This window comes from Haemorhous mexicanus, chromosome 2 (assembly GCF_027477595.1).
Source record: "Haemorhous mexicanus isolate bHaeMex1 chromosome 2, bHaeMex1.pri, whole genome shotgun sequence".
Taxonomy (NCBI): domain Eukaryota; kingdom Metazoa; phylum Chordata; class Aves; order Passeriformes; family Fringillidae; genus Haemorhous; species Haemorhous mexicanus.
The window spans coordinates 1,530,959-1,556,159 of NC_082342.1; the positions used below are offsets into that span (position 1 = coordinate 1,530,959).

General features: G+C 44.9%; 1 protein-coding gene across 2 annotated transcripts in view; it reads left to right on the top strand.

The window, feature by feature from the left end:
* The window catches only part of FCHSD2 (FCH and double SH3 domains 2), a 122,905-nt gene extending 98,942 nt beyond the window's left edge, over nt 1-23,963 (top strand). For both annotated transcript variants that reach the window (XM_059871468.1, XM_059871460.1), the window contains exons 11-20: nt 2,442-2,558; nt 3,250-3,354; nt 12,876-13,037; nt 17,548-17,682; nt 17,976-18,059; nt 18,184-18,361; nt 19,028-19,248; nt 20,202-20,331; nt 20,479-20,561; nt 21,616-23,963. In XM_059871468.1, coding sequence (XP_059727451.1) covers nt 2,442-2,558; nt 3,250-3,354; nt 12,876-13,037; nt 17,548-17,682; nt 17,976-18,059; nt 18,184-18,361; nt 19,028-19,248; nt 20,202-20,331; nt 20,479-20,561; nt 21,616-21,699 — 1,299 coding nt within the window. In that variant the 3' untranslated portion in view covers nt 21,700-23,963. The remainder of the gene's footprint in view (nt 1-2,441; nt 2,559-3,249; nt 3,355-12,875; nt 13,038-17,547; nt 17,683-17,975; nt 18,060-18,183; nt 18,362-19,027; nt 19,249-20,201; nt 20,332-20,478; nt 20,562-21,615) is intronic.
* Nucleotides 23,964-25,201: the final 1,238 nt, after the last annotated feature.

The following is a 25,201-nucleotide window of genomic DNA, read 5'->3' on the forward strand; positions in this document are numbered from 1 at the left end:
TGGCAGCTGGGTTTCCATTTTCTTGATGTTCCTGTCCAGTCTGTCTTTCCCTGAGGGTACAGAATTAAGGCTTTTCATTGCCACCTTTTTATTTTTGTTTTATTTTTAGAACTTTAAGCAAGGGTGAGGTCTGCCTGGGTGCAATACTGCTTTATAAATAACTAATAAAAGTCTGATCTTACAAAATTCTTTTATTTTTTTTGTTGGCCTTAAGAAGTAGCCACAAAGTCCACGCTCATTTTTCTGGTCAAGTGCTTTTGATTATAAATAGACTAAAACCCAAAATCACACTTGGGGTAATGGAGAAGATTATCAAGTGACTGAAAAGTCTGGATTCTTTCCATATGAAAATGAGCTGCTGGGTAGGAGCAAGAGCAGTGGCAACACTGAAAATATGTTATGGGCTGTTTTCACTCTCAGATGTTTGATAGGGAAGAGAGAATGTCAGAGATTCTGCTCAGGTTTAGGCTCAGGTGGAAGCTGTGGAAGAAGCTGTGTGATAAACTGGGAAGAAACTGAGGTGAAATGTTACCTTAAGGGATTGGATGTGCCCAAATAAATCTATGTGTTCTTTCCTTCAAGTTTACAATGGAATAGCTTAGCAGAGATAATTAAAGAGGTCAGTAAGGAATGAATGTGATTCTCTAAATCCACCTCAAGAAAAGCCAATTTACTGATTAAATTGAGGGGGTGGGTGAAGAGATCCTCACCTGAAGCTTCACCTTCCTACCTGATCATCCCAGGGCTGGCCCCATGCCTGTACCTCTCCTCTTCCTCTTCTGGGCTGCCCCACACCTTGCCTGCCAATTCCCTGTGCCTGGAAGAGAACTCTGGCTGGCATTTCACACCCTCAGAATCAAGGCCAGGTTCAGTTTTGGCAAAGAGTTTCACTGAACAAGTGATGAGCTGAACCAATTTTGCCTCTTTTTCAGTGATATGCCCTGATAGGCTGTCAGCCAGAGGTAGTATTTTTTGTCTCTTCCATGAGGCCAGGAAAATCTTGCTTACAGAATGACTTCAGTTTGCCTCCTGGTGTTCTTGGTTTTACCCCAGTCTGTGCCAAATGCTGGTGTAGATGATCAGACTCTCATCCTTCCCTTGACACAAATCATCCCACTTTTCCTGCTAAAATACCTGATAACAGCAGCTCTTCTTCTGCAACAGCTGGAGGCTTCCCAGCTACCCTGAAAATAATTCCATGTCTTTCGGCTCTCTTACCCTTTCCTGATGGCTAACCTTGGATTTCTCCTGCCTAAACAACCTTTTCATCCTTCTGGGCTTTTTCTCTAGTTTCAAACTCCACCTGATGAAGAAAAATGGTGTCATTTGACCCACACTGAGTGAGAAATTTGTGACACAGGCATTTCTTTCACACTTCAGCATTTCTGTGCGTATTCTCTCTTCTTGAGTCAGTTTCTAAGGGATTTTTTTGGTTGATCTCAAAGGCTGGGCAGGATTATGTCAGGACTTGAGAGAAAAAGGAGTGCAGAGGGGTTGTGGATTGCAGTGACTGGATCAGGAAAAATAAATCGTAGGCACTGGTTGAGGATTGAAGGGATCTCTGGAGGTTGTCTGGTCCAGAGCTGGTTGTCCAGGACTGTATCCAGGTGGCTTTTAGATAGCTTTGGAGAAGGAAGATGATTCTGTGATTCTGTTACAAATGGAAAAATTGGGAATGATTTCAGTAATCCCATGCTGGGAGATGTTTCTGTTCTGTTCAGCCTGGAGACAGCAGAGAACTATTTCATCTTGCTTTAGTTAGAACTGCTTGAGGGGGACAGTTTTACTTTTTGTCATTGACACAACAAAAGCAGGAATAAGATGGAACAATATCCAAAATGTGATGTGAAGTTTCAGACTCTGTTTTGCAGACACGAACATTTTTGGACAGAAACTGCCGTGCTGAATGAAAATATTTGATGGCTTTGTGGTTTGATCCCAGTTTACAAAGAATGAGCCCCTTGGTCACACTAAACCTTTCATCTTTAGGAAGGAATTGTTCCCCGTGAGGGTGGTGGGGCCCTGGCACAAGGTGCCCAAGGAAGCTGTGGCTGCCCCTGGAAGTGCCCAAGGCCAGGCTGGACAGGGCTTGGAGCATCTTGGGATAGTGGAAGGTGTCCTTGCCTGTGGCAGGGGTGGCACTGGATGGGCTTTTAAAGTCCCTTCCATCCCAAACCGTTCCATGATTCCGTGATCTTTGCTTCCTACAATGCCTGTTTACTTTGGGAATGGAATTCTTGTGAACTTCTGGCTTTTGGAGTTGCCTTCCCACAACCTGATCCCATCGCGAAGTTCACCAGGAGGTTCTTGTCACACCTTCTTTGTTTCATAAGGAGCAGGACCCCAGGCTGATCAGTGCAGCACAGAGTTACCCTGTAGGCAAGCACAGAGGTAGCCCAGGGTCTGGGCCACCAGAGCTCATCCCTTGTTGCCTGTTCCAGAGCCGACAGCTGGAGTCAGAGACGGGAACCACCGAGGAGCACAGCCTGAACAAGGAGGCGCGGAAATGGGCGACGCGCGTGGCCCGCGAGCACAAGAACATCGTCCACAGCCAGAGGGTAGGTCTGGGACCAGCACATCCCCTGGGACAGGGATGCTGCCAGCACCAGGGACTCACCTGGGGCCTGCCTTCACGAGGCTGTCCAAAGTCAGATCCACACTGGGAAAATCCGTGGGGGATTGGTTGTTATATCTAATGCGAAGAGGTAAAATTAGATGGGAGTTGATGAATTTATTTCTGTGTCTGTGGCTGAGCTTTGAAGAGCTAAGGGCTGTGTTTGGGTATCAGGCAGCTAGGTTTTGGAATCTGTTGAATGTGTCTTTTAGGAGGGAGAATAAAGACCAAAGTTCCTTGCTCTTCCCCCAAAAAATGCAGCCATGAAGGAGTCTGCAGTGCTTTCACTGCACCCTGCCCAGTTTCCCGGTGTTCCACAATTCCAACCCCTGAGCACAGCATCAGCTGGAGGAAAAACAACATCCAGAATGCTGTGACATCTCTGGGAAGGCTCCAGGGAGACCTCAGAGCCCCTTCCAGTGCCTAAAGGGGCTCCAGGAGAGCTGGAGAGGGACCTGGGACATGGGACAGAGAATGGCTTCCCACTGCCAGAGGGCAACATTAGAGTCATCAGCTTTTATTTCCTGGGATGGACCTTTGTCAGCCAACCCCAGCATCCAGACCGTTACTGATTGTCACAAATTCCTGTCTTTGGCATTTACTGCACCTGTGGTGTGTTTCCTTGTTCCTGGCAGACCCTGGAAGAGCTGGAGGGCCACGGGCCCGTGATGTCCGAGCAAACCCGAGCGGAACTGGAGCAGAAAATAGATGAAGCCAGGGAGAGCATTCGCAAGGCTGAGGTAAAAAGGAAATTCTTCTGGCATTTTCACTTCCTTCCCTCAGGTAGATCTTTGTTACAGCTTCATTTGGTTGGTGGAAATGTGTCTTTTTAGCATCAAAACCCAGGGAGTTTTAAGATTTTTTTTTTTCTTCATTTGGTATTTGTCAAATCGCTGAATGAACTTCATGAAAGCCCAGATCAGAAGAGTGATATTAAAAACACCTCCTGATGAAGAGTGAGTCCTCTTGCTGCATTTTTCAATGTCAAAGGTCAAGAATCTCTATATTTAGGAGCTTTATCTGAAACAGATTGAAGAACAACCTCATTGTTTTTTACTAATTTCCTTCTGCTTGATTGAGTTAATACCAGAAAATGGTGATTTTATCTGACTTCATATTTTTAGGTTGTAATGGATTTTGATGCACTAAATCTGACTGTTGATGGGAAAACATTGGAAATAATGCTTGTGTCTCTAATTTTACTGTGAGGTGCTTTTAAAAGGGTTACTGAGGTTTTTGGGACCTGTTGTGGGTTTAAGGCTCCTGAAAAAATGAACTTCTGATTTGGCTGCCAGTGTCGGGCTGGTGAAGTGAACTGTTTTCATGGCCACTGACTGAAAAACCTCATTGCAGGCAGCAGGATCTGATCTGCTGGGTTTGGGATGAGTGGGTTTCTTAATTAAAACTGTAGGAGAAACCTAATTGTTTCAGTGAACTGCTTCTCATACCTGAGAGTACCTGATGTAATTAGGAATGTGATTTACAGGTGAAGGGGTTAGAAAATACAGAGTGAAATTATTCCTCCTCCTGGCAGGAGAACTATCAGACTCCCTTTTTAAAGCAAATGCAGGATATGTTTTTTTTAAAAACCTAATTCTTACAGAAAGTGGTTTAAAAACCTGTTTTGAGTAAATTATTTCCAAGAGACCACACTCCAAAATACTTGTGTATATACATGCATAGTTAATGATTAAATCTGCAAGGATAAAAGCAACAGCAAGAAATAAAATCAGGATAAGAAGTTGCCAAAGAGAAAGTTCTTGCAGCAAAATATTATAAAAGGTACAAATTAAAGCAGTCTGGAACTTATGTGACTTATGAGAAAGTGCCAAGAAGTGGAAATTTTATATATTATTTTCTCCAAGACGTGTGTTTTAGCTAATACAGACAAATAGTGTATTTTCCTGGTTTTCCAGTGTGTTGGAGTTAAACCATCTCTTTTCTTCCTAACATTTCACATGTGCCATGTTTTACAAGGGAATATGGTGCCAGTGCCAAGTACTTGAGGATGAACCTCAGTGTTTGAGGGATTTTTTGCCAAATTCTTTCTCTTCTGCTGCATATTTTAAAGACATGAAGTTATCCCTGAGCTCTTGGAATGGTGTGGAAACCTCTTTGTGGGAATTTTATGTATTGCCACCAAAGCTGTTTATAGTGTAGCATTGTTTATTTTTTTCAGATAAGCCAATCAGTGAATTTAGAGAGATTTTATTTCCACTTGGGAATGGCTTCTTCTTTTTGCCCTGTTGGTCCCCACTCCTCTAAGACTGAGCTCAAATTAGATAAGAGATTTTTGCACACATAAAATCCTGGAGCAGAACAACCTAAGCTTTGAGCTAAGACCTGTTCTTTGGGAATGTAATTACAATTCCTTGCAGTGTGTGAAAACCAAACATTCCTGCATATTTAAGTGCAGCTGATTGAGTTGGAATTACTGAGGGTTGGGTTGGGGAGTGGTATTTGTGCAAAAAGTTATTTAGGCTGTAGAGAGGCTGTGGAGTTTTTTCTGGTACCACCTCTGAAGGTGTGTGAGGATGACACACAGATTTGATTTTTATTTTCTTTTTCTCTTGAAATGCTTGTTGTTTTTAGGGAAATTTTTATGCCTGTTCTATCCCATTTTGGTTTCTTGACTCATTCATTTTCCTTTGCAAATCTACTTTCCCTCTTTTCTGTCCTTGTCATTCGAGAAGGGGAAGACAACTTCACAAACACATTGGGATTGATTCTTTCTGGTTTGATTAGGGAGGATTTTATTGGTAAAGGTTTTTTTTTTTTTTCCAGAGTGTATTGGGCATAGAAGTGCTCATCTCATTGCCCTCTTCCTTGGAGACCCTGAATCCAGGGAAATCTAAGTCCTGGGAGGAGCTGAGGAGCTGTTCCATATGGATAGCTGGATTTAATGAGTACAGGGGTGTGGAAACAGGTGTCATTTGAAAGTACAGCAAAGGAAATGAGTAAAAATGTGCTCAGGATCAGGAAATATTGGAGAATCCCAATTGTTTTGTCTTCTGCAAGATGGATGTAAACCCTCAGATTGGAACATCCACAGCTCAGTGGGTTATTTCTGATCTTTTTCTCCCTGGGATAACAGCTATTTTTCCTTGTGATGGTTTCAGGGAGCAAACTCCTTGATTAGAGTTAGGGAAAAATGAGGGGTTCCAGCAGAGTGCTGCTGTGCAGGTGGTACATGGCAGATGTGACTGTAAGTGATAACCAGAGCACACATTTTTGTGTTCAAATTGGAAAATGTGGGGTTTGTTAAAGGAGGATTTTTTTTTGCTTTATTTTGTTTGGTTGCTTGTTTTTAAAGGAAGTGTTAAAATAATATTAGAATTTGAGTGATAATACCTCTGGCACTGGCAAAGAAGTAAAATTGACTGTAGTCAATGACACACTGTGGAGTTCAGATCCAGAGGGATTCCATCCTTTTCCCAGCTGCATTGAACCACTTTGATAAAGACAAGCCCTGGGAGCACAAGGTGCTCCTTCAAACTGGAAGTGGCACAATTCAAGCCTCAGCTGTAAAGGAGATCAATTAAAAATTGGGGAATTGATAGTGAAAACGGATTATTTGTGAAAATAAGCCATTCTTGGAGCTCCTCTGTACTCACTGACCCAGTTCAGGTAATTGAAGTAGAACTTCTGTGATTTCAGCTTTGATTTCTGGAGCAGCAGGGAGGAAGGGAGGAATTGAGTTTTCCATTTTCCCACTGCCTGAATCCCTTTATCTTTCAATGACTGGAGACAGAAATTTACTGGGAGCAGAGCCCAACCCTCCTGGCTGTCCCCTCCTGTCAGGAGTTGTGCACAGCCACCAGGTCCCCCCTGAGCCTCCTTTTCCCCAGGCTGAGCCCCTTTCCAGCTCCCTCAGGAATTCTCCAGCCCCTCCCAGCTCTGTTCCCTTCCCTGCACACCCTCCAGCTCCTCCATGTCCTTCTTGTCCTGAGGGTGCTGAAGCTGCCCCAGGACTGGAGGTGCCTCAGCAGTTCCAGCACAAGGAGATTTCTTTTTCTCATCTCCTTTTTCCTCTCTCACACCAAAGGCTCCAGCATGGCTCTCCCCAGGCAGTTCAGTTGTCCCAGGGCTGACAAGATTCTTCTCCAGGATGGTGGGAGAGGTTTCCTTTGCTCTCAGGTCTTTGGGCCTCCACAGCAATTAATCCTATTCCCACTTAATTACAGGGAGATGTGTTTTGTCTCCTCACCAGGATACCTACAGCTCTCCAGAGAGTGTTTGTACCAGATTAGATCTGGTTAAGGCTCATCATGGTGCTGTTTGCTCTGTTTGATCAGCTCAGAGGTGTAGGGCCAATTTAATTCTGTTTAATTGGGGGGCTGATTTCTCCCTCTCCTTGTATTTGGCTGTGGATATTTATTGCTGGGTTGTGTCACAGTGGGAACAAAGGAAATTCCATATTTCCTTTAGGAAAATAAATGAAATGGAGTCACAGAATCACAGCATGGTTTGGGAGGGAAGGGACTTTCAGGATCATTGAGTGCCACCCATGCCTTGGACAGGGACACCTTCCACTATCCCAGGGTGCTCCAAGCCCTGTCCAAGCTGGCCTGGAGCACTGCCAGGGAATAAGGCTCCTAATCCAAACAGGTGAATTTGTAACATGCCACTGGCTGCCATCTCTGGTTGAGCTCAGGAAGCAAAGGCTGGGGAGCAGTGCAGGGAGCCAGGTGCCCTCCCTGCAGGAGATGTGTGGGAGCTCTTGGACTTTCCAGGTCAGCAGATTGAGGACTGGCCTGGAAAAATCCCAGTGACATCCACAGAGCAGGAATTTCAAACTCTCTTGGTGAAAAGCAGTTTAGTGAGGGGGAGGATGACTTTTACATGGTGGGTAGTGCCAAGACACAAGGAATGGCTTCCCACTGCCAGAGGGCAGGGATAAGTGGGATTTTGGGAAGGAATTCCTGGCTGTGAGGGTGGGCAGGCCCTGGCAGGGGGTGCCCAGAGCAGCTGTGGCTGCCCCTGGATCCCTGGCAATGTCCAAGGCCAGGCTGGATGGAGCTTGGAGCAGCCTGGGACAGTGGGAGGTGTCCCTGCCATGGCAGGGATGGAATGGGATGATTTTCTAAGTGATGGGCTTTGAGGTGTCTAACCCAGCCTGTGCCTCAATCTTACTGAATGTTCTGGCTCTGAAATGTCCATTACATTTTTCACTCCATGAGGAACCAGTGTTCACCCCAGGACTGCAGAGAAGTGTGATATTAAATGTTTGCATGCATACATTTTACAGACACTTATTTCCTTACAGATTTGGGTGATGTCCATCCAGGCCCTGTTCCCAACAGCTTGAGAGGCATTTCTTAAACCCTACAAATTCAATTCTTAGGGATCTTGAATGTTCTATGTGCCTAAGCTTGGGGAAAACCCATCTGCCACTTGGGCTGGAGCTGTGCAGGTGGATTCTTCTCCCCTCTGTTTCCTTAACCTTGGAATTCCCTTGGGAGAGGTGTTATGTGTGCCAGTGCCTCATTTCCTGCCTGCTTCACGTTGGATTTCAGTCCATGCAGATTATTTAGCATATAAATTAACTCCTGGAATAGCTGTACAAACCTCCAGCCCAGCCTCCCACTTAGAAAAGAAACTCACTCAAGTGTTGTGGTGGAAAATGTAATTTATGAGCTAATTCCCCACCTGGTGCAGAAAAAGGATCCAGATTTAAGGTGAGTTGTGTTGGACAGGATTTGTCTTTTTGGTTGGGGTGGTTTTGCCACAGCTCTGGGTTTTCCATCCCAAACCCCAGCAGAGCAGTGCAAGCTGAATTTTTTGGTTTATTTCCTCATACACCCCTACTTTAACTCAGCAGGCTGTGGTTTAAAACTGAACTGCATAGACTAAGACTCACTTTGGGTTTTGAGAGGTTTAGGGCATTCCAAGACTTAATTATAAATCAAATTGATTTACAGTCATGCCTATCACTGTGTCATAATTCCAGTGGCCCAAAATTTAACTTTTCCTGAAAAGAATGATTTCATTTCAATATATTTTTTCAAGTAAAAAGCCTAGAATTTCAACAAGAAGTTTTTTCTAAATGGGGACAGAAATAAAGATAATGACTCTCCAGAATGTTTTGCCAGAATCTCTTCACATTGATTTCTTCCTAGCTAAAAGAATTTGCCAATGAGAGTGTCCAGCCAGCTGGGGACATGGTCAGTGGCTTTGACAGTGCTGGGGGAGCAGTTGGACTCCATGATTTTAGAGGGATTTTCCACCCTAAATGATTCCTATATGATATTTTTTTTCCTGCCAGTGAAAAAATATTGATGTGGAATAATACATTTCTCACAGAAGATGGTTTGGGTCTCCTCATAATCCTAATTTAATCTGATTTTAGTATCTGACCAAGCTCCTAAGGGCAAATTCTGTGTGAAAGACATAATTTTGAATTCTTCAGGAGAAGAAAAATCTGAGCATGGCACAGGGTTTGTTCTGCACCTTGGAAAGCCATGGCAGGTAAAGGAACTCTGCTTTCAGGAAAATCCATTTAAAACTGGCTTTAACAAAAACCTAAACCAGAATATTGAAGGGGCAACATTTGCTGCTTTTCTGTGTGGTTTTTACCCCAACCCCTTTAGAAATGGCTTTGAAGGACTTGGATTCGAGGTGTTTGTGGGATGTGAAGGAGCTCTGGGTTTCTTTCCAGCCCTTTTCTCTCCTGGGAATGGGGAACAGCTCTGTAATGTTCCTGCTGGATTTCATTTCCATGCCTTGCAGAACAGTTGTTTGTCTTCATCTTGAGTAAGCTGTGGGTCAAAAAACCATTGCTTAATTAAGACTGGAACAGTAAATAAACAAAACTGTTGCATCTCCCATGTGGAGCAACGTCAGGTATGTGAGGAATAGATAACAGTGTTTATATTTTCTAAAACTTGGGTGGTTTTCCCTTTCATCCTCTTAGATCCTCCCAGCAGAAAGAACAGCTCAGAGGAGCAGGAACTCCCCAGAAGAGTTTGTACATTTTGTGGGTGGCTGATGGTTTTTTAATCAGTGTAAAAATACCCCAATCCTCAGCTATTAACCAGTAATTGGTGGCTGTAAACAGCAATTTCACTGTTACACAGGAAAATGTTTGTCCTGCAGTGAGATTCCCTAACAATGGAATTTGGGCAGCACCCAGATTTCAGAGCCAGTGCTGGATTCCAGCATTCCTGGGCTTGGGAAGCTCAGCTGCCTTCCTGGAGATGCTCAGAGTTGCTGGGACTGCCAGGGGTCACTTGACTGAAGATATTTCCCAGTCTGTCAGTGGAGGTCACTCAATCCCCCAGTGTCCCTGGGGATTCCAGTGGGAGGCAGGGAAAAGCAGGGTTAAAGCCTTGTTTGGTTTTGAATGTGATGATCTTTCAAGGGAGCAAGACTTGGAGAAAAGCTTGTGACACAGTGTGGTGAAATCACCACTATTGCCCTGTTTCCTTCTTAGTCAACATTTTTTTCTGGCATCATGAAAGCACCAAACCCCAGCTCATTCAGATGGAGTGATGCTTGAATGAAATGTTTCATCTCTGTAGAATCACAGAGTCCTTGAGGTTGCAAGGGCACTCCCAGATCATCGAGTCCAACCCAGCACTGCCAAGGCCGCCACTAAGCCATGTTTAAATGTGTAGCTGTTCCTGTGTGAGAAGCAGGATAAAGTTCTGCTCCTGAGTGGTATTTTATTTGTATTTTTCCTACAGGTAGGAAGCTGTTAACTCTGGTCTACCAGCATAATTATTTAGGTAAAAATATAATTTCAACTTGTAAATAACTTTCAAGTGCAGACCTGACCTAATGCTTCTGGTGCTTTTATGGCTTGCCTGCAATGGAATGAAACTCAAAACATTTGTGGTTTGCAACAAACATTTGTTGACTGTTAAGGCTCCTGGGTGTAAACAGGGAGGGGGAACTCCATTGGATTTGCTGGGTACATCGAATTAAAACCTCTTGTAAAGTACACTCAAGGATTTTGGAGCAGCTTGTTTATTTTAGCTCACAATTTGTACAAACAAACTACAGCAGAGCGAGGGCTAACAGCAACTGCAGATGTTTGTAGCAGCCTGGACCAGTGTTTGTTGCTGTAGCATAACTCAGCCTAATTGGAAATTGCATAATGAGGTAAACAAAAACAACTGGGCTGAGCAATTCCTAGGTGGAAGCACAGGGAAAGTGCTCAGAAATGGGTGTCAGGATGTAAAGACAAGTTAAGGGAAAGCTACTTCACTGCAGAAGTAAATATATACATTAATTTATAGATTTAGATATTCAAGGCCAGGCTGGACAGGGCTAGCAGACCCTGGGGTAGCAGAAAGTGTCTCTGCCCATGGCAGGGGGTGGCACTGGATGATTTTAAGGTCCTTCCAACCCAAAACATTCTGGGATTCTGTGAATAAGTTGCCTTTGACAAGGTTTTTCTCCCTGCCCTGTGCAGCTGCAAGGTTGGAGTGGGTTTGTTGAAAATCTCAAATGCTTAGGAACAGGAGAGAAGGGATGCACATTAAGGTACTGAATGTCTCCTCCTTTTCTCAGCTCTCTGAACACTATTTGCTGTTAATCATTCACCTGGAGACCCCCTGCATGAAGAAGTGGCTCAGTGGCTTTGGCTTTTCCCATGGGAAACACCTCTCAAAGTTGTCCCATCCTCCTTTCTCCATCCCTGCTTAGAGGGCAGAGCTGCAAGCAGCTGTAGCCATATGAAGTTTCATCTGACATCATAAATTTCCCTCTTACAACTGACCTACTCCTTAAAAACCACATTTCTTCTATGCAGAAGTTAAAATAATGTCTCTCAGAAGTGGTTTGATTGAGACAGGTTTAAAGTCACCTTCACAAATTAAGTGAAAATGGAGACATTTTTAGGGGTTCAGCTTAATAAAGTCAGCAGTCATTTCTTTTCTGGTTTATTTTCTAAGTAGAAAGATAGAATTCTCTGATGCTGTGAGTGCAGCAGCATGTTAAAAAATACCTGTATTTTTTCATATTTTTTGTGTTGAGCTGAAGTGTATTTTATCACTTCAGCTCAACACAAAATTTTGTATGGAGTAAGGATTTGTTTAGGAGATAAATATCTACCTGGCACCCATTGGCATTTGAATTCACTGTACACATATTCTGCAGAGTCTGCTGTGCTTCAGCCACTACTGGAAAGGGAATTTCCCTCTAATTTTTGCCTGAACTCACCTGTTTTTGCTGGTTTTGTATGGATTCCCAGTGCTGCTGTGAGTGCTTGATCTGAAGCAGTGAGGTGCTTCAGATCCCTGTGGGAAGGGCTGGAAGGGAGAGAAAGGAGATGAAACTTTGCTACTTGCTAAAAATGACCAGTGCTGTGAAAGGGAATGTGGGAAGAATTCCAGGGTGCTTCAGTGGGTTTCTGTTGCTGCCTCCATCAGTGACTCACTGAAGGATTTTTGAGGAATCACTTGATTTTTGTTCCTCTGATGAGCAACGGCAGCAGGGGGTGTTGAGAGGGCTGGTCTGGACAGAAATACTCTCAGTTTTATCCCTGGGTTTGCCCTTCACTTCATGATGCAGATCTGCTCTTGCTGAAATCCTGAATTTCTTCCCACTGCTCTTCCCACCCCTCCTGTTTAGACTGTGAACTAATTTGGATCAGGGTGGTGCTTTGCCATGAATTTGTTAAATCCTTGGCTCCATCGGGCAGCCAGCCTGCCAGGATGCTGAAGTGAACCCAGCTGTCAGAAAACCTCCATTTCCATGCTGGTCTGAAGACAAAAATCCTGAAACTGTTTGTTGGAGTGCGATACTTACTTAATTTGGGGATTATTAACATATTGTGCTTCCATAACAAATGAGTTTCCTGTGATCTCTGGCACGTGCTGGTGGAAAAGAGCCTGGCTTGGGAGTTGGTGGGTTGGTGTGTGTGTGTGTGTGTGTGTGTATCCTGTCAGGTTTATTTGTGTTTCACATCCAGCTTAGTCACCACCTGGAAGGCTCTGCACCGTGGATATTCCTAATTTTAAAAATCTTGGGAAGCACCGTGTTGTTGGACTTCAAAGCTGCACTGAACTACTTAAGGGTGTGAATTGGGAGCGAGCATAAACTCAGAGGTGATATTTTAAAAAACACCAACTGGTGAGGTTGGCTGGGCCTCCAGAAAACCATTGCCTGTGTCTTGGCTCACACCAGGCAAGGAAATGAGGAGTGGGGCTCATTTCCACAGGGAGCAGCTTCAGGAGCCAACTGGATGGTCAGAAGATCCATGGGGCAAGGTGGGACCCTGAGGAACTCTGAGCTCTGTGTGTGTTTGTGTCCCCAGATCATCAAGCTGAAGGCAGAAGCCAGGCTGGAGCTGCTGAAGCAGATCGGGGTGTCCGTGGACACGTGGCTGAAGAGTGCCATGAACCAGGTGATGGAGGAGCTGGAGAACGAGCGCTGGGCCAACCTGCCCTCCGTCACCAACAACGGCTCCGCGCACCTGGTACGGATTCCTGGGGGAAACCCATCCCCAGGGCTGGGGCATCTCAGATCCCAGGGGGGAAACATCTCACCAGGGCTGGGGGATATCAGATTCCAGGGGGGAAACGTCTCACCATGGCTGGGAGATCTTGGATTCTCAGGGGAAACATCTCGCCAGGGCTGGGGGATCTTGGATTCTAAAGGGGAAACATCTCACCAGGGCTGGGAGATCTCGGATTCCAGGGGGGAAACATCTCACCAGGGCTGGGGGATCTCAGATTCCCAGGGGGAAACATCTCACCAGGGCTGAGAAATCTTGGATTCTCAGGGGAAACATCTCACCAGGGCTGGGGGATCTCGGATTCCAGGGGGGAAACATCTCACCAGGGCTGGGGCATCTCGGATTCCAGGGGGGAAACATCTCACCAGGGCTGGGGGATCTCGGATTCCAGGGGGGAACCCATCCCCAGGGCTGGGGCATCTCAGATCCCAGGGAGGAAACATCTCACCAGGGCTGGGAGATCTTGGATTCTCAGGGGAAACATCTCACCAGGGCTGGGAGATCTTGGATTCTCAGGGGAAACATCTCACCAGGGCTTGGAGATCTTGGATTCTCAGGGGAAACATCTCACCAGGGCTGGGGGATCTCGGATTCCAGGGGGGAAACATCTCACCAGGGCTGGGGGATCTTGGATCCCAGGGAGGAAACATCTCATCAGGGGTGGGGGATCTTGGATTCTCAGGGGAAACATCTCACCAGGGCTGGGGGATCTTGGATTCTCAGGGGAAACATCTCACCAGGGCTGGGGGATCTCAGATTCCAGGGGGAAAACATCTCACCAGGGCTGGGGGATCTTGGATTCTCAGGGGAAACATCTCACCAGGGCTGGGGGATCTCGGATTCCAGGGGGGAAACATCTCACCAGGGCTGGGGTATCTTGGATCCCAGGGGGAAAACATCTCACCAGGGCTGGGGGATCTCAGATTCCCAGGGGGGAAACATCTCACCAGGGCTGAGAGATCTTGGATTCTCAGGGGAAACATCTCACCAGGGCTGGGGGATCTTGGATTCTCAGGGGAAACATCTCACCAGGGCTGGGGGATCTTGGATTCCAGGGGGGAAACATCTCACCAGGGCTGGGGCATCTCAGATCCCAGGGAGGAAACATGTCACCAGGGCTGGGAGATCTCGGATTCTAAAGGGGAAACATCTCACCAGGGCTGGGGGATCTCAGATTCCAGGGGGGAAACATCTCACCAGGGCTGGGGGATCTCGGATTCCAGGGGGAAAACATCTCACCAGGGCTGGGGGATCTCAGATTCCCAGGGGGAAACATCTCACCAGGGCTGAGAAATCTTGGATTCTCAGGGGAAACATGTCACCAGGGCTGGGGGATCTCGGATTCCAAGGGGGAAACATCTCACCAGGGCTGGGGCATATCGGATTCCAGGGGGGAAACATCTCACCAGGGCTGGGGGATCTTGGATTCTCAGGGGAAACATCTCACCAGGGCTGGGGGATCTTGGATTCTCAGAGGAAACATCTCACCAGGGCTGGGGCATCTCAGATTCCAGGGGGGAAACATCTCACCAGGGCTGGGGGATCTCAGATTCCCAGGGGGGAAACATCTCACCAGGGCTGGGGCATCTCGGATTCCAGGGGGGAAACATCTCACCAGGGCTGGGGGATCTTGGATTCTCAGGGGAAACATCTCACCAGGGCTGGGGGATCTTGGATTCTCAGGGGAAACATCTCACCAGGGCTGGGGGATCTCAGATTCCAGGGGGGAAACATCTCACCAGGGCTGGGGGATCTTGGATCCCAGGGGGAAACATCTCACCAGGGCTGGGGAATCTCTTCAGGGGCTGCTCCTGACTTTGTGTGGGTCCAGAGGAGGCCCCAGAGCTGCTCCAGGGCTGGAGCCCCTCTGCTCTGCAGCCAGGCTGGGAGAGTTGGGAGTGCTCACCTGGAGAGGAGAAGGATCCAGGGAGAGCTCAGAGCCCTTGCAGGGCCTAAAAGGGTTCCAGGAAAGCTGGAGAGGGACTGGGGACAAGGGGGAATGGCTCCCACTGCCAGAGGGCAGGGCTGGATGGGATATTGGGAAGGAATTCCTCCTGTGAGGGTGGGGAGCCCTGGCACAGGCTGACCAGATCAGCTGTGGCTGCCCCTGGATCCCTGGAAGTGTCCAAGGCCTATGCTTCTTTGAAGTTTCATTAATATTTTATAATGTTATCTTGAGCTCTTGGAGTGTACAGATCCGGGTGTCAGCCCTCCAAAATCCCAAAGGAGTTCCTGTGCTGAGTTTCACTTCAGATCCTCTCTGGTCACCATAGATGAGGATTTGTTGCATAGCTGTGTAAACCAGTGATTTTATTCCATTTCTTTTTGTACTCCACCTCATTTAACTTCCCTCTGTGCCTGTTGGGCTGCTCCCAGACCCCCATTCCCAGTGTCCCCAGACATGGCACAGTTGGCCCTGGAGCTGAGCCCCCCGTGCTGGTCCCAGGCGATGCCACAGCCTGGGAGGTTCAGCTCTGAGTCTCATTTTCCCCTTTTACACTTACGTAGGCTCCTGCATTTAAAAAAGGCTCTGTTGACCTTGGCAAGCCAGACAGGGACAGCCCAGAGATGGAATTCTTAGATCTGGGACCAAGATTATGCCAAAATGTAGAGGAATTACTGCAGTTTGTAACAAGCAGCACTTTGACTCCAGCCTGGAGGAGTGGGCAGTGTTTAAAAGAGCTGGGGAAGGGAAGCCAGCTTCCTGGAGCCCCAGGAAAAGCTGAGGGAGCTGGAAAGGGGCTCAGCCTGGACAAAAGGAGCCTCAGGGGACCTTGTGGCTCTGCACAACTCCCTGACAGGAGGGGACAGCTGGGGGGAGTCGGGCTGTGCTCCCAGGAAACAGGGGCAGGACCCATCTGTGCATATGTGCAACAAAACAAGGTAGATTTTATATATATATATATATATATATTTATTTATTTATTTATTTATTTATTTATTTATTTATTTATTTATATTTGTATTTATATTTATATTTCCATCATTTTTTTCATGTATATAATCTGCTTTTCTGATCACCTCCCCTGCATTTCTTCCTGTGTTTGCTGCCTGTCCCACACCTTTATTGTCCTTCTCTGGCATACATTGATTCCTTGCTGGTGCCATCCTTCATCCCAGACCCTGCAGAAGGATGAGCTGTGTCAAGCCAACCTCTCAGTTTCCTGTTTTCCCTCTCCATGCCTGCTTCCCAAATGATTCCAGCTGAGGAGCTGAGAGCAGCCCACATGCTGAAAATGAAGGCGTGTTTTTCCTCCTCGTGCTAGAAAAGCAGGAGCAGATGTTGCCCAAACCTTGTAGACATGATTTGCTGATTTCCATGATGTCCCAGCTGGATGTCAGCCCTGGCTGCTGGGACCATGCACAGCAAAAGGCAGAGAAACAGGAGGGGAAACCCCAGATTTGCCACAATTTGTGGTTGGTTGCTGATCTCCCAAAGCATTGCCCAGCTGTAGGACAATTTTTTTCATGGATCCCAACATCCATGAAGGATAGATGGAGGCAAACTGCTCTTGGATGAGAGTTAGTGAGGAAGAAATAATCACCAGAACTGCAAGGATTTGGTTTAGAAATAGTAAATAAAAATAAATTCAGTCAGAACATGATGAAGCTTTGTGCTCTTCTAGTCCAGGCCTGGAAGAGCAAAGCTGTCAGAGATCTGGTGTAGGGAAGCTGCACTGGGAATTAGTAGGCTCAGTTTAACTTTTTTTTATCAGTCTCTCACTTTTCTGGGGGAGCACCAGATTGACTCCCAAATTAATAGGAATAAACACAGGGAAGATGGCTCTACCATAACAGTGTTGCCTTTGATTCACAGAGCTGTTTTCATAGAATAATTCATCATTTTTCACATGAGATGAAGTTATTTATTCAAAACATAACCTGGGCACGAGTCCAAAGCACAGCTCCTGGCAGTCTTACCCAAACTTGTATTTTTCCAGCACATTGACTTCAGGTTTTATTTAAACTTTTATAGCAAGTCTTTACAAATCTTCCTGTCTCTTAAGAATTTTTGTAATAAACTGCAGCAAATCTGTTGTGTGGAATACACCAGCTAGAAGGTTGATTTGGAGGTTTATTTTCTTAAACTTTAGATATTTTCACTGCAGATTTATTTTATAACTTGTGGTCACAGGTACATTAATCTTTCAGTAGCATAAATTCCCTTTTTTCCAATAAACTGGTTTTTGTGCCATTGCAACGGGATCTCCAAAGTACTTTAGTCACAGATTATGTAAAAAATTGATTTTATAACTGTCCAGCAATTGAGCTGGAGCTTCCAAAATCTTCTGCAGTACTTCTTAAAGTCCAGGTGCTTTTGTTTGAACAAAGAAGTCCAGCTGAGTTACTTTTAATAACAATAAATCATAAAAAATACACACTAAAAAATAGTAACCAGCTCATTTTTATTGGTATTTCTTCACCAGTTTTTAGCAGCTGCTGTAATGCCAACTGGAATTTGTTTTACCAGGTCAATGCTGATGCAGAAAAGGAGGAAGGTGAAGAGTTTGAAGACAGCATGGATGTTTTTGATGACAGCAGTTCTAGTCCTTCTGGTACTCTCAGAAATTACCCTCTCACCTGCAAAGTGGTTTATTCCTATAAGGTTAGTGATTTTTTTAACTGATTAGAAAAATGAATTATATAAGAACAAATAATAAATGTGCCTTTGGGAGCTTGAGGTTTGCTTTTCTGATAGGGTGAGATTCAGGGAGGTTTTTAGGGAGAAGGGCTTTTGTGGATGGCAGAACCTTCACTGGGATGTTTTAAATCATGTTAAAGCTTTCAGTTTTTTAAAAAAACATCACTTCTAATAAAAGTCTAGATGGGAATGTTCTTTCCACTGCCCATGCCTTGCCCTCAAAGCCACTTTTCTATCCTTCATGTCCTACATTCCAGGCTTCTCAGCCAGATGAGCTGACCATAGAGGAACATGAGGTGTTGGAGGTCATTGAAGATGGAGATATGGAAGACTGGGTAAAGGTATCATTTTCTCAGCTTGTTTCCATGAACTATTTTAGGATGGAGGTTGGGATGGGAGGGAATGCTGGGATTCTCTCCAGAGCAGTGCCCCAAGCAGAGAATGGCTCCTGTTGTTGGTTCACAGGCACGGAACAAGGCGGGACAAGTGGGATATGTGCCTGAGAAGTACCTGCAATTCCCAACCTCCAGCAGCCTCCTGAGCATGCTGCAGTCCCTGGCTGCGCTGGACTCCCGATCCCACACCTCCAACAACTCCACAGAGACTGACCTGGTGCCAGGCAGCCTCAACGGAGACTCCAATGGTAAATCCCACTTTAAAATACAATAGGGGATGGAGCTGGCTCTTGGAAACACTCTGCACATCAAGTCTGGGAGATTTTCCCAGATTTCATAGAGTCACAGAATTGTGAAGGTTGGAAAAGACCTCCAAGATCATGAAATCCAAGCTTTGGGCAAATCCCACCGTGTTGCAAAGTCTGCTCATTTTTTAATCCTTCCAGGCATGGGAACTCCACCATTTCCCAGCCTGTTCCAATGTTTTAATCACTATTCCAGGGAAGAAATTTTCCCGATTATCCAACCTGAGCCTCCCCTAGTGCAAATTGATGCCATTTCTTCTTGTCTTATCTTTGTTTTCCTGGGAGAAAAGGCCCCACCAGCCACAACCTCCTTTGAGGGAGTTGCAGGGCAAGACTGACCCATATCTGAACACAGCCATTCCCAGTAATTATCTCAGTAATTATCTCTCTCTCATATTAAATCTGCATAATTCGCCTCCTCAGCTCATACTGAGATTAAAATTAAGGAAAATGTAGCTGAGATCAAAATTAAGGAAAACTGGAATCATCTGTCCCAGCAGTAACAGAATCTTTAAAAGAACTTCAAAATCACCAGCTCCAGCTAACAAACTCGGTGTACGCTTCCATTTTTTCCTTAGCTCATTGGGTTTTTCCTTTTCCATTTTGCAGTCTGTTTTGTAAAAGCACTTTATGATTACGAGGGGCAGACAGATGACGAGCTGTCCTTCCCAGAGGGAGCCATCATCCGCATCCTGAACAAGGAAAACCAGGATGATGATGGCTTTTGGGAGGGAGAATTCAACGGCCGCGTCGGGGTCTTCCCCTCCGTGTTGGTTGAAGAGCTCACGGCCTCAGAGAATGGAGAGACTCAGTGGATTGGGGATATCCAGGTATGGAAAGAGGTGTTGGCTTGGTTTATTATTTGTTAAGTTCTGTCACTTCTTCAGGGGGAAAAAAAAAATTGAAACTGGTTTAAGAAAAAAAACATCAGAAGGTGTTTAAGGAAAAAAAAAATCAGAACCAATTTAAGAAAAAAAAAAAACAACCCAAGCCCTCAGTGCCTGAATTTTAGTTTCTTACCCAGCCTAATAACTATCAACTGATTTATTTTTGCAAATTTGTGAATAAAGGCAGGTATTTGGATAGAAAGCAATCAAAGGAAAATTTGCAGTTTACTTCCTGTCATTAATTTATGAGAGACTAAGATGTCGCAACCTAGCAAAAAGAGAACTACAGGCTCTTTCAGTGCTAATTTAGTGTTTTCATACTGAAATCTGTTCTGTATGCTCTCAGTTTTGAGGGGCAGGATACTGCCAAGTTGTGGATTACAGTAATTTTTGCAGAAAATGCCTGATTTCTGCAGTGTAGTTCTGTAATCCTTATATCATATTAGAAAATCAGACACACTCCAGTGTGGAGTTTGGAGATAAAAACTGCACTTCCATGTTTTCTACAAGGGAATTTTTCAGTATTTTTATTCCTAGATTTAGGAAAACCACAAAAATGCACATTTAAATGCATTTTGGGTGGGTATAAAGCTCGTGATCCCAACACTTCTGTGTGAATCCCACTTGGCCGAGCAACCTTTTTGTTTCGAATAACCTTCAAAAATCCTCTCTGAATTACCTGGGAGAGGCTGAAAATTTCTGTTCAGTGGCAACCTGTGATTTAAAAAAATTGAATCCCTGTTGGATACCTTGGCTTTCCTTCCCAAACTTTCCTGCCAGCTGCTTTTCCTCCGGAGGGAACTTGCTGGAGTAGGGATGGGTTGGAAAACTGGTGTGTTTGTGTGTGTAATGTGCCAAGGAGGATTTGCTACAGCTTCTCCCTCTGTTTGGCTCAGGTATCCCCCACTCCAAAGGCCAACAACTCCCTGCCACCACTGCCTCTGTACGACCAGCCTCCCAGCAGTCCCTATCCCAGCCCGGATAAAAGAGGATCCCAGTTTTTCCCCAGGTCTCCATCGACGAATGGTGAGAAATTTGCAAACATTTTGGGAAAAGGTTTCATTTAGAAACCTTTCAGAGGGGCAAAAAAAGAAAAAAAAAGAGCATTTTTACAACATAAATTCACTAATACTGAGGGGCTTCTTTGTAATAGGGTGTTGCTTATTCCCTCAGAAAACAGCTTTGGTTCAGAGTCCCCTGGATTCTCTCAACCTCCACGAATTCCTCCGGAAAGTTCCTATGGCAAACTGAGGCCTGTAAGTGACCAGCAAATCCTGTGGGTTTTATTGATAAAATATTTAATAAAATATTCTATTATTATAATAATATTAAAAATATTATAAATATTGATATTCAAAGGGTAACAGCCCCTAAACAGAGCTGAAAAAGAGGCGGGGAGTAAATCCGAGAAGAGGTCAGTCCTATGGTTGATACAGTTCCTGCTTTCCAGCAGTTTCCTGCATATTTGGGATTCTGTTTATTTCCACCCCCTTTGGTTTGAGGGGTTTAGATTCAGGTTTCCTAATGATGAGGGCTTTGTTTTGTCTTTGCTGTCTAGAAAAAGGACATTTGCCAGAAAAGGAAGGGAAGAATTAAATCACTTAGAACTTGACAAAGTCCATCTCCTATGATTAACTGAAATCAAGTTGTGGGGTTTTCAAAACCCTAAACCCAGTCATACTAAAACATAACATTTGTCTTTTCCTGGCCTTCTCAGTGAACGAGGTTGCAGAAAAAAGAGCATTTTTGGATATTTAAATAATGTATTCTAAATCTTGAGATAGTATGGGGCAGTTTGGTGCAGGAGTGCTCCACAGTTCATGTTTTCCAGAGCAAGTCTGGTGTATTCTGAAATGGTGTCCTAAAAACCCTGTTGGCACTAAAGATGATCTTTGACAGGAGCAAAAATGACTGAGGGAAAAACATCACATTTTGGATGGGTATTGTTGAGGTCGGTGATTGATGAAGTATCAGGTGCAGCAGAACATCCTGGTAGCTCCCACTCCACAGAAATGGCAGGCAAAATCTCCATCAGATTCAGCATGTGATGAGCCTTTGCCAGGTTTCCATCCTGGCTTACCCATGGAATAAATCTGGGATTGCACCCTGGAGGGAGTCTGGGACAGGTCATAAGGAAAATCCCTGATGGCTGAACTGGGCAGCACTGGAGCTGCATCCCTCTGGACCCGCAAGCTGTTTGTTTGCATCCTCTGGAGGGGCGAGCCTGGAGCTCAGTGCAGGAAGTGCCAGGGGTTTCTGGTGGGGTTTGGCCATTTTGGGGTAGTCACAGGCTGGTTCTGGGTGTTGCAGGTGCGAGCAGCTCCACCCCCCCCGACGCAGCACCACCGCCGGCCCACGGAGAAGATCGAGGACGTGGAGATCACCCTGGTGTAACGAGGGGACTGGCTAATTAGTAGTGCTACAATCAAGGCCAAACACAGCTTTTGGTCAATCTCGTTTTTAGGCACCTTTGCATGATGAAGACTTGGACTAGAGCGAGCGATAGGGAGGATTTGATGTGGCAGTGACCTGGCGGATTCCTTCCCACAGTCATGAATATTTTGTGCCTTTTGTTGGTTTTTTTTCGTTTGTTTGTTTGGATTTCTCTACATCATTCTTCTTCTCTTAGCACAAACCAAGACAGGCCAAGATTGGCTTTTTTTCTTGGCTGGAGATGCTCCATTTTGATGTGGAGACAAAGAAAGAGCCCCGTTCATGCAGCTTAGTCTTAGCATCCTTTGCTCCTGTGCATTAGTACAGTATATTACTGTTGCCATAGGAATGTGTTAAAGATTGTGGATCCTTCCAGTAGCATCACCTGCCTGATCAGGTATTCATCAGAAGAATGAAAAAGGGAACAGAAAAAGAAGTCTAAAGGAGAGGCTGGCTCCTCTTGAATCCCCCTGCAGAAAGGAAGAGATGGGAAAATGATCTCCTGGAGAAGCAAAAGTGTTCATTCCATGGGTGCTCCCCTTGTCAGTGATTCACAGCTGAACATTCTGCCTTTGGATTTTTGTGTTTACTCAGTGCATTTACTCATAGAGGATCTAACACGGAGGTGCTGAACCAGCAGCAACATCTTCTTCCACAGCAGAAACCAACGGGTAGAAAAGCAAAAAAGCAAGTGAGATTTTTGTCTAGATCTGGAAATTGAGCTGCTTTTTCTTTTCTTTTTTTTTTTTTTTTTCCTCTTAGCAGATTTTGGGGATTTTGGTTCTTTTGTTGGGTTTGTTTTATTTTTTTAAAGCATTTGGGTCACTCTTATCCCAGTTATTGCCGTGTACTTTATTATCCAACGTTAGCAGTGTATCTTTGTCATCAAACCACCTGAGTTCTAGAGTTAGCAGTTCCATTTAGAGTATTTACATGCATTTAGTTGTTGCATTGGATGGCCCTGTAGCCTTTTCCCACCCCAGTCCCATTAACCAGCCAAAGCCAGGGAGCCAGGAGCAGCTCCGGGTTCTGCCTTCACACCACCTTCGTGCCCGAGATGTGCCCAGTTCCTCTCAGGGAAGAAACTGAAAGGAAAAGAGTTTCACCTTTCCCTCAGAAAGCTCTGAAAAGGGAGCTTGGATTTCAGGTTTTTGAGAGAAAAGGGCAAAGAACATTCTGAAGTTGAATGTGGAGCGGAATGGTTGGAGGAGAGGGAAAAACTGGATGGAAGGAGGTTTTTCCTTGGGTACCGACTAAAATATTGTCAGCATTCTCCATCAGATGAAAACTTCAGATCAAAGGCATCCCAAGGTTGGGTTTGGAGCTGTTTGTGGGTTTTCTTGTGTTTTCATGGTTTTTCTCAAAGCCAGTAAGTTTTCAACCTTTAGTTTACTAACAAGGGCTATTTTTTGAGGCTGCATTTACAACAAAAACCCAACGACTCATCTAACAAGATTTTATCATAAACTTTGCACATACCTGGAAATCCCAACCCAGGCTGGGTCTCCGAGACATCCAGTGCTTGCCAGTCTCCTTTCCCAGTGGGATCCTTAACCAAGAGTGGGGCTGTCTGAGGGCAACAATTCATGGATCAGTTATGGAATCAGTGACTGTCCAATGAAGTCTTTTCCATATTTTATTCCTTCTTTTGCACCTCTTATCCTGTTGATCTGTTTGAGGTCTTTTTATGTGTTTATCAAACTTATTCTTAAGTTTAAAAAGAAAAGTTTTTTTAAAATAAAAAAAAAAGGTTTAACTGTTTGCAAATATTTTGAGACCTTTACGACGCAGAAGAAAACCAAGAGTTTGCCATAATGTTCATGTTCAATTCTTTTGGCCAGTTTCACCAGTTTCATGTTCAATTCTTTTGGCCAGGACACAGGTCTGTGTCCTTCACACCCGGACTTTCAAAAATCCAGAAAATTTTTATTTAAAAGTCTCTTTAGTTGTATTTTAAAATATTTTCTGTAAGAGCTGCTAATTTTATTTAAAAAACAAAAGTTAAAAAAAAAAGGCAAAAAAAAAAAAGAAAAAGGAAGAAAAGTTGTAAAAAGATGCCTCCTTTTTAACTATGATTTCTTCATACAGGGCATGTATCGGCCGTCGCATCGTGTACAGCTCAGTACACCCTGAAAGCATCAGTGCAAATGCTTTCTTTATATTGGCTGTAAAAAGTTTGTATTTATTATGTATAAAAAGTTGAATAATAAAAAAGTGGAACTAAATCCCTGGTGCCCTGGGAGATTTGGGTGGGGGGGGAGGTGTGAGGGAAAACCCAGGGATAAAAATCAATGTTTTCTTGAGAGAGACTTGGTGCTTTTACACAGAAATTTAAATCTTGTGCTTCAGGAAAAGGACATCCTTAAAATCAGTTTTAAACATCTTTTGGAGGGGGCATTTATACAAAGAACAAAACGTTGCCAAAAAAACTAAGAGGCAGAAAAGCTCCAGTTATCAAAATAATTGCTTAATAGCCTTGATGCAATTAGGATAATTGCCTAAAGAAAGCAAGGGGAGTGATTGATAACAACCCTTCAGAGTGATTGTCCCTTAATAGGCTTGATTTGCCTAATTGTGTCAGGAGCATTCCCTCTCCAGCTCTGGGATCCCTCTGTGGGCAGTATTTCCACATTGGATTTTCTCACTGCACTCAGAAGCTGCCTGTCAGTGACCACCTCCTTTCTGAGCTATTCCCAGTTTCCTGCAGCTGGTAGGTGCCAAATGATCCATCATTTCCACGTACTCCCTGGTTTTGGAGACTCTCTTTTCCTCATGGAACACAGCTCTTTGCTGTGGGGTTGGGTTGGATCTTTTTGCACTTCCACTCTTCCCACTGAGCTGTTGCAGAGGCCTCAGCTTTTTCCCCTGAGCTCCTGCAGCCTCTTCCTTTGAGAAATCCCATTTTTCCTGCTTTTTTATATGGATTCATGGTCCTATAAAAATTATTGTCCTGCCTTGCTGGTTTGACAGCTCTGTCCTTTGCTTGTTGCTTGGGGTCCTTTTCACCACCTCTATGACTTAAAAATTATTTTAATCCTCAAATCCACCAGCGGAGCCACTTCTCTTCTTTTCTTGCATTTTTACCAGACCCCCTTCATGCCTCTACTTGTTCTCCTTCCCGAACAGAACCAGCAGCAGCTGTGCTGTGATCCCATCATTCTTGCCATAAACTGATTTCCATGAAAACCTCTTGTCCCTGAAGTGCCTTTCCTGCACGGTGTGAGGAGCACACAGCGACCACTTAGAGGCAAAGAGAGATGCTAAGGAACCACAAAGGCTCCAGGGCTCCATTTCCTGCTTGACATAGCTAAGAGAAGGAATGTGGGGAACTTCCCCAGTGCACAGGGTGAAATGTGGGTCCCTGCAAGTCAGCAGCAGGGTCTGTTAGAACCAGGCTTTCCTCTGGTTGCTTTGGTTCCCAGATTTCGGCTTTAAACCGAAAGAATGGAGATGTGGATTGGAT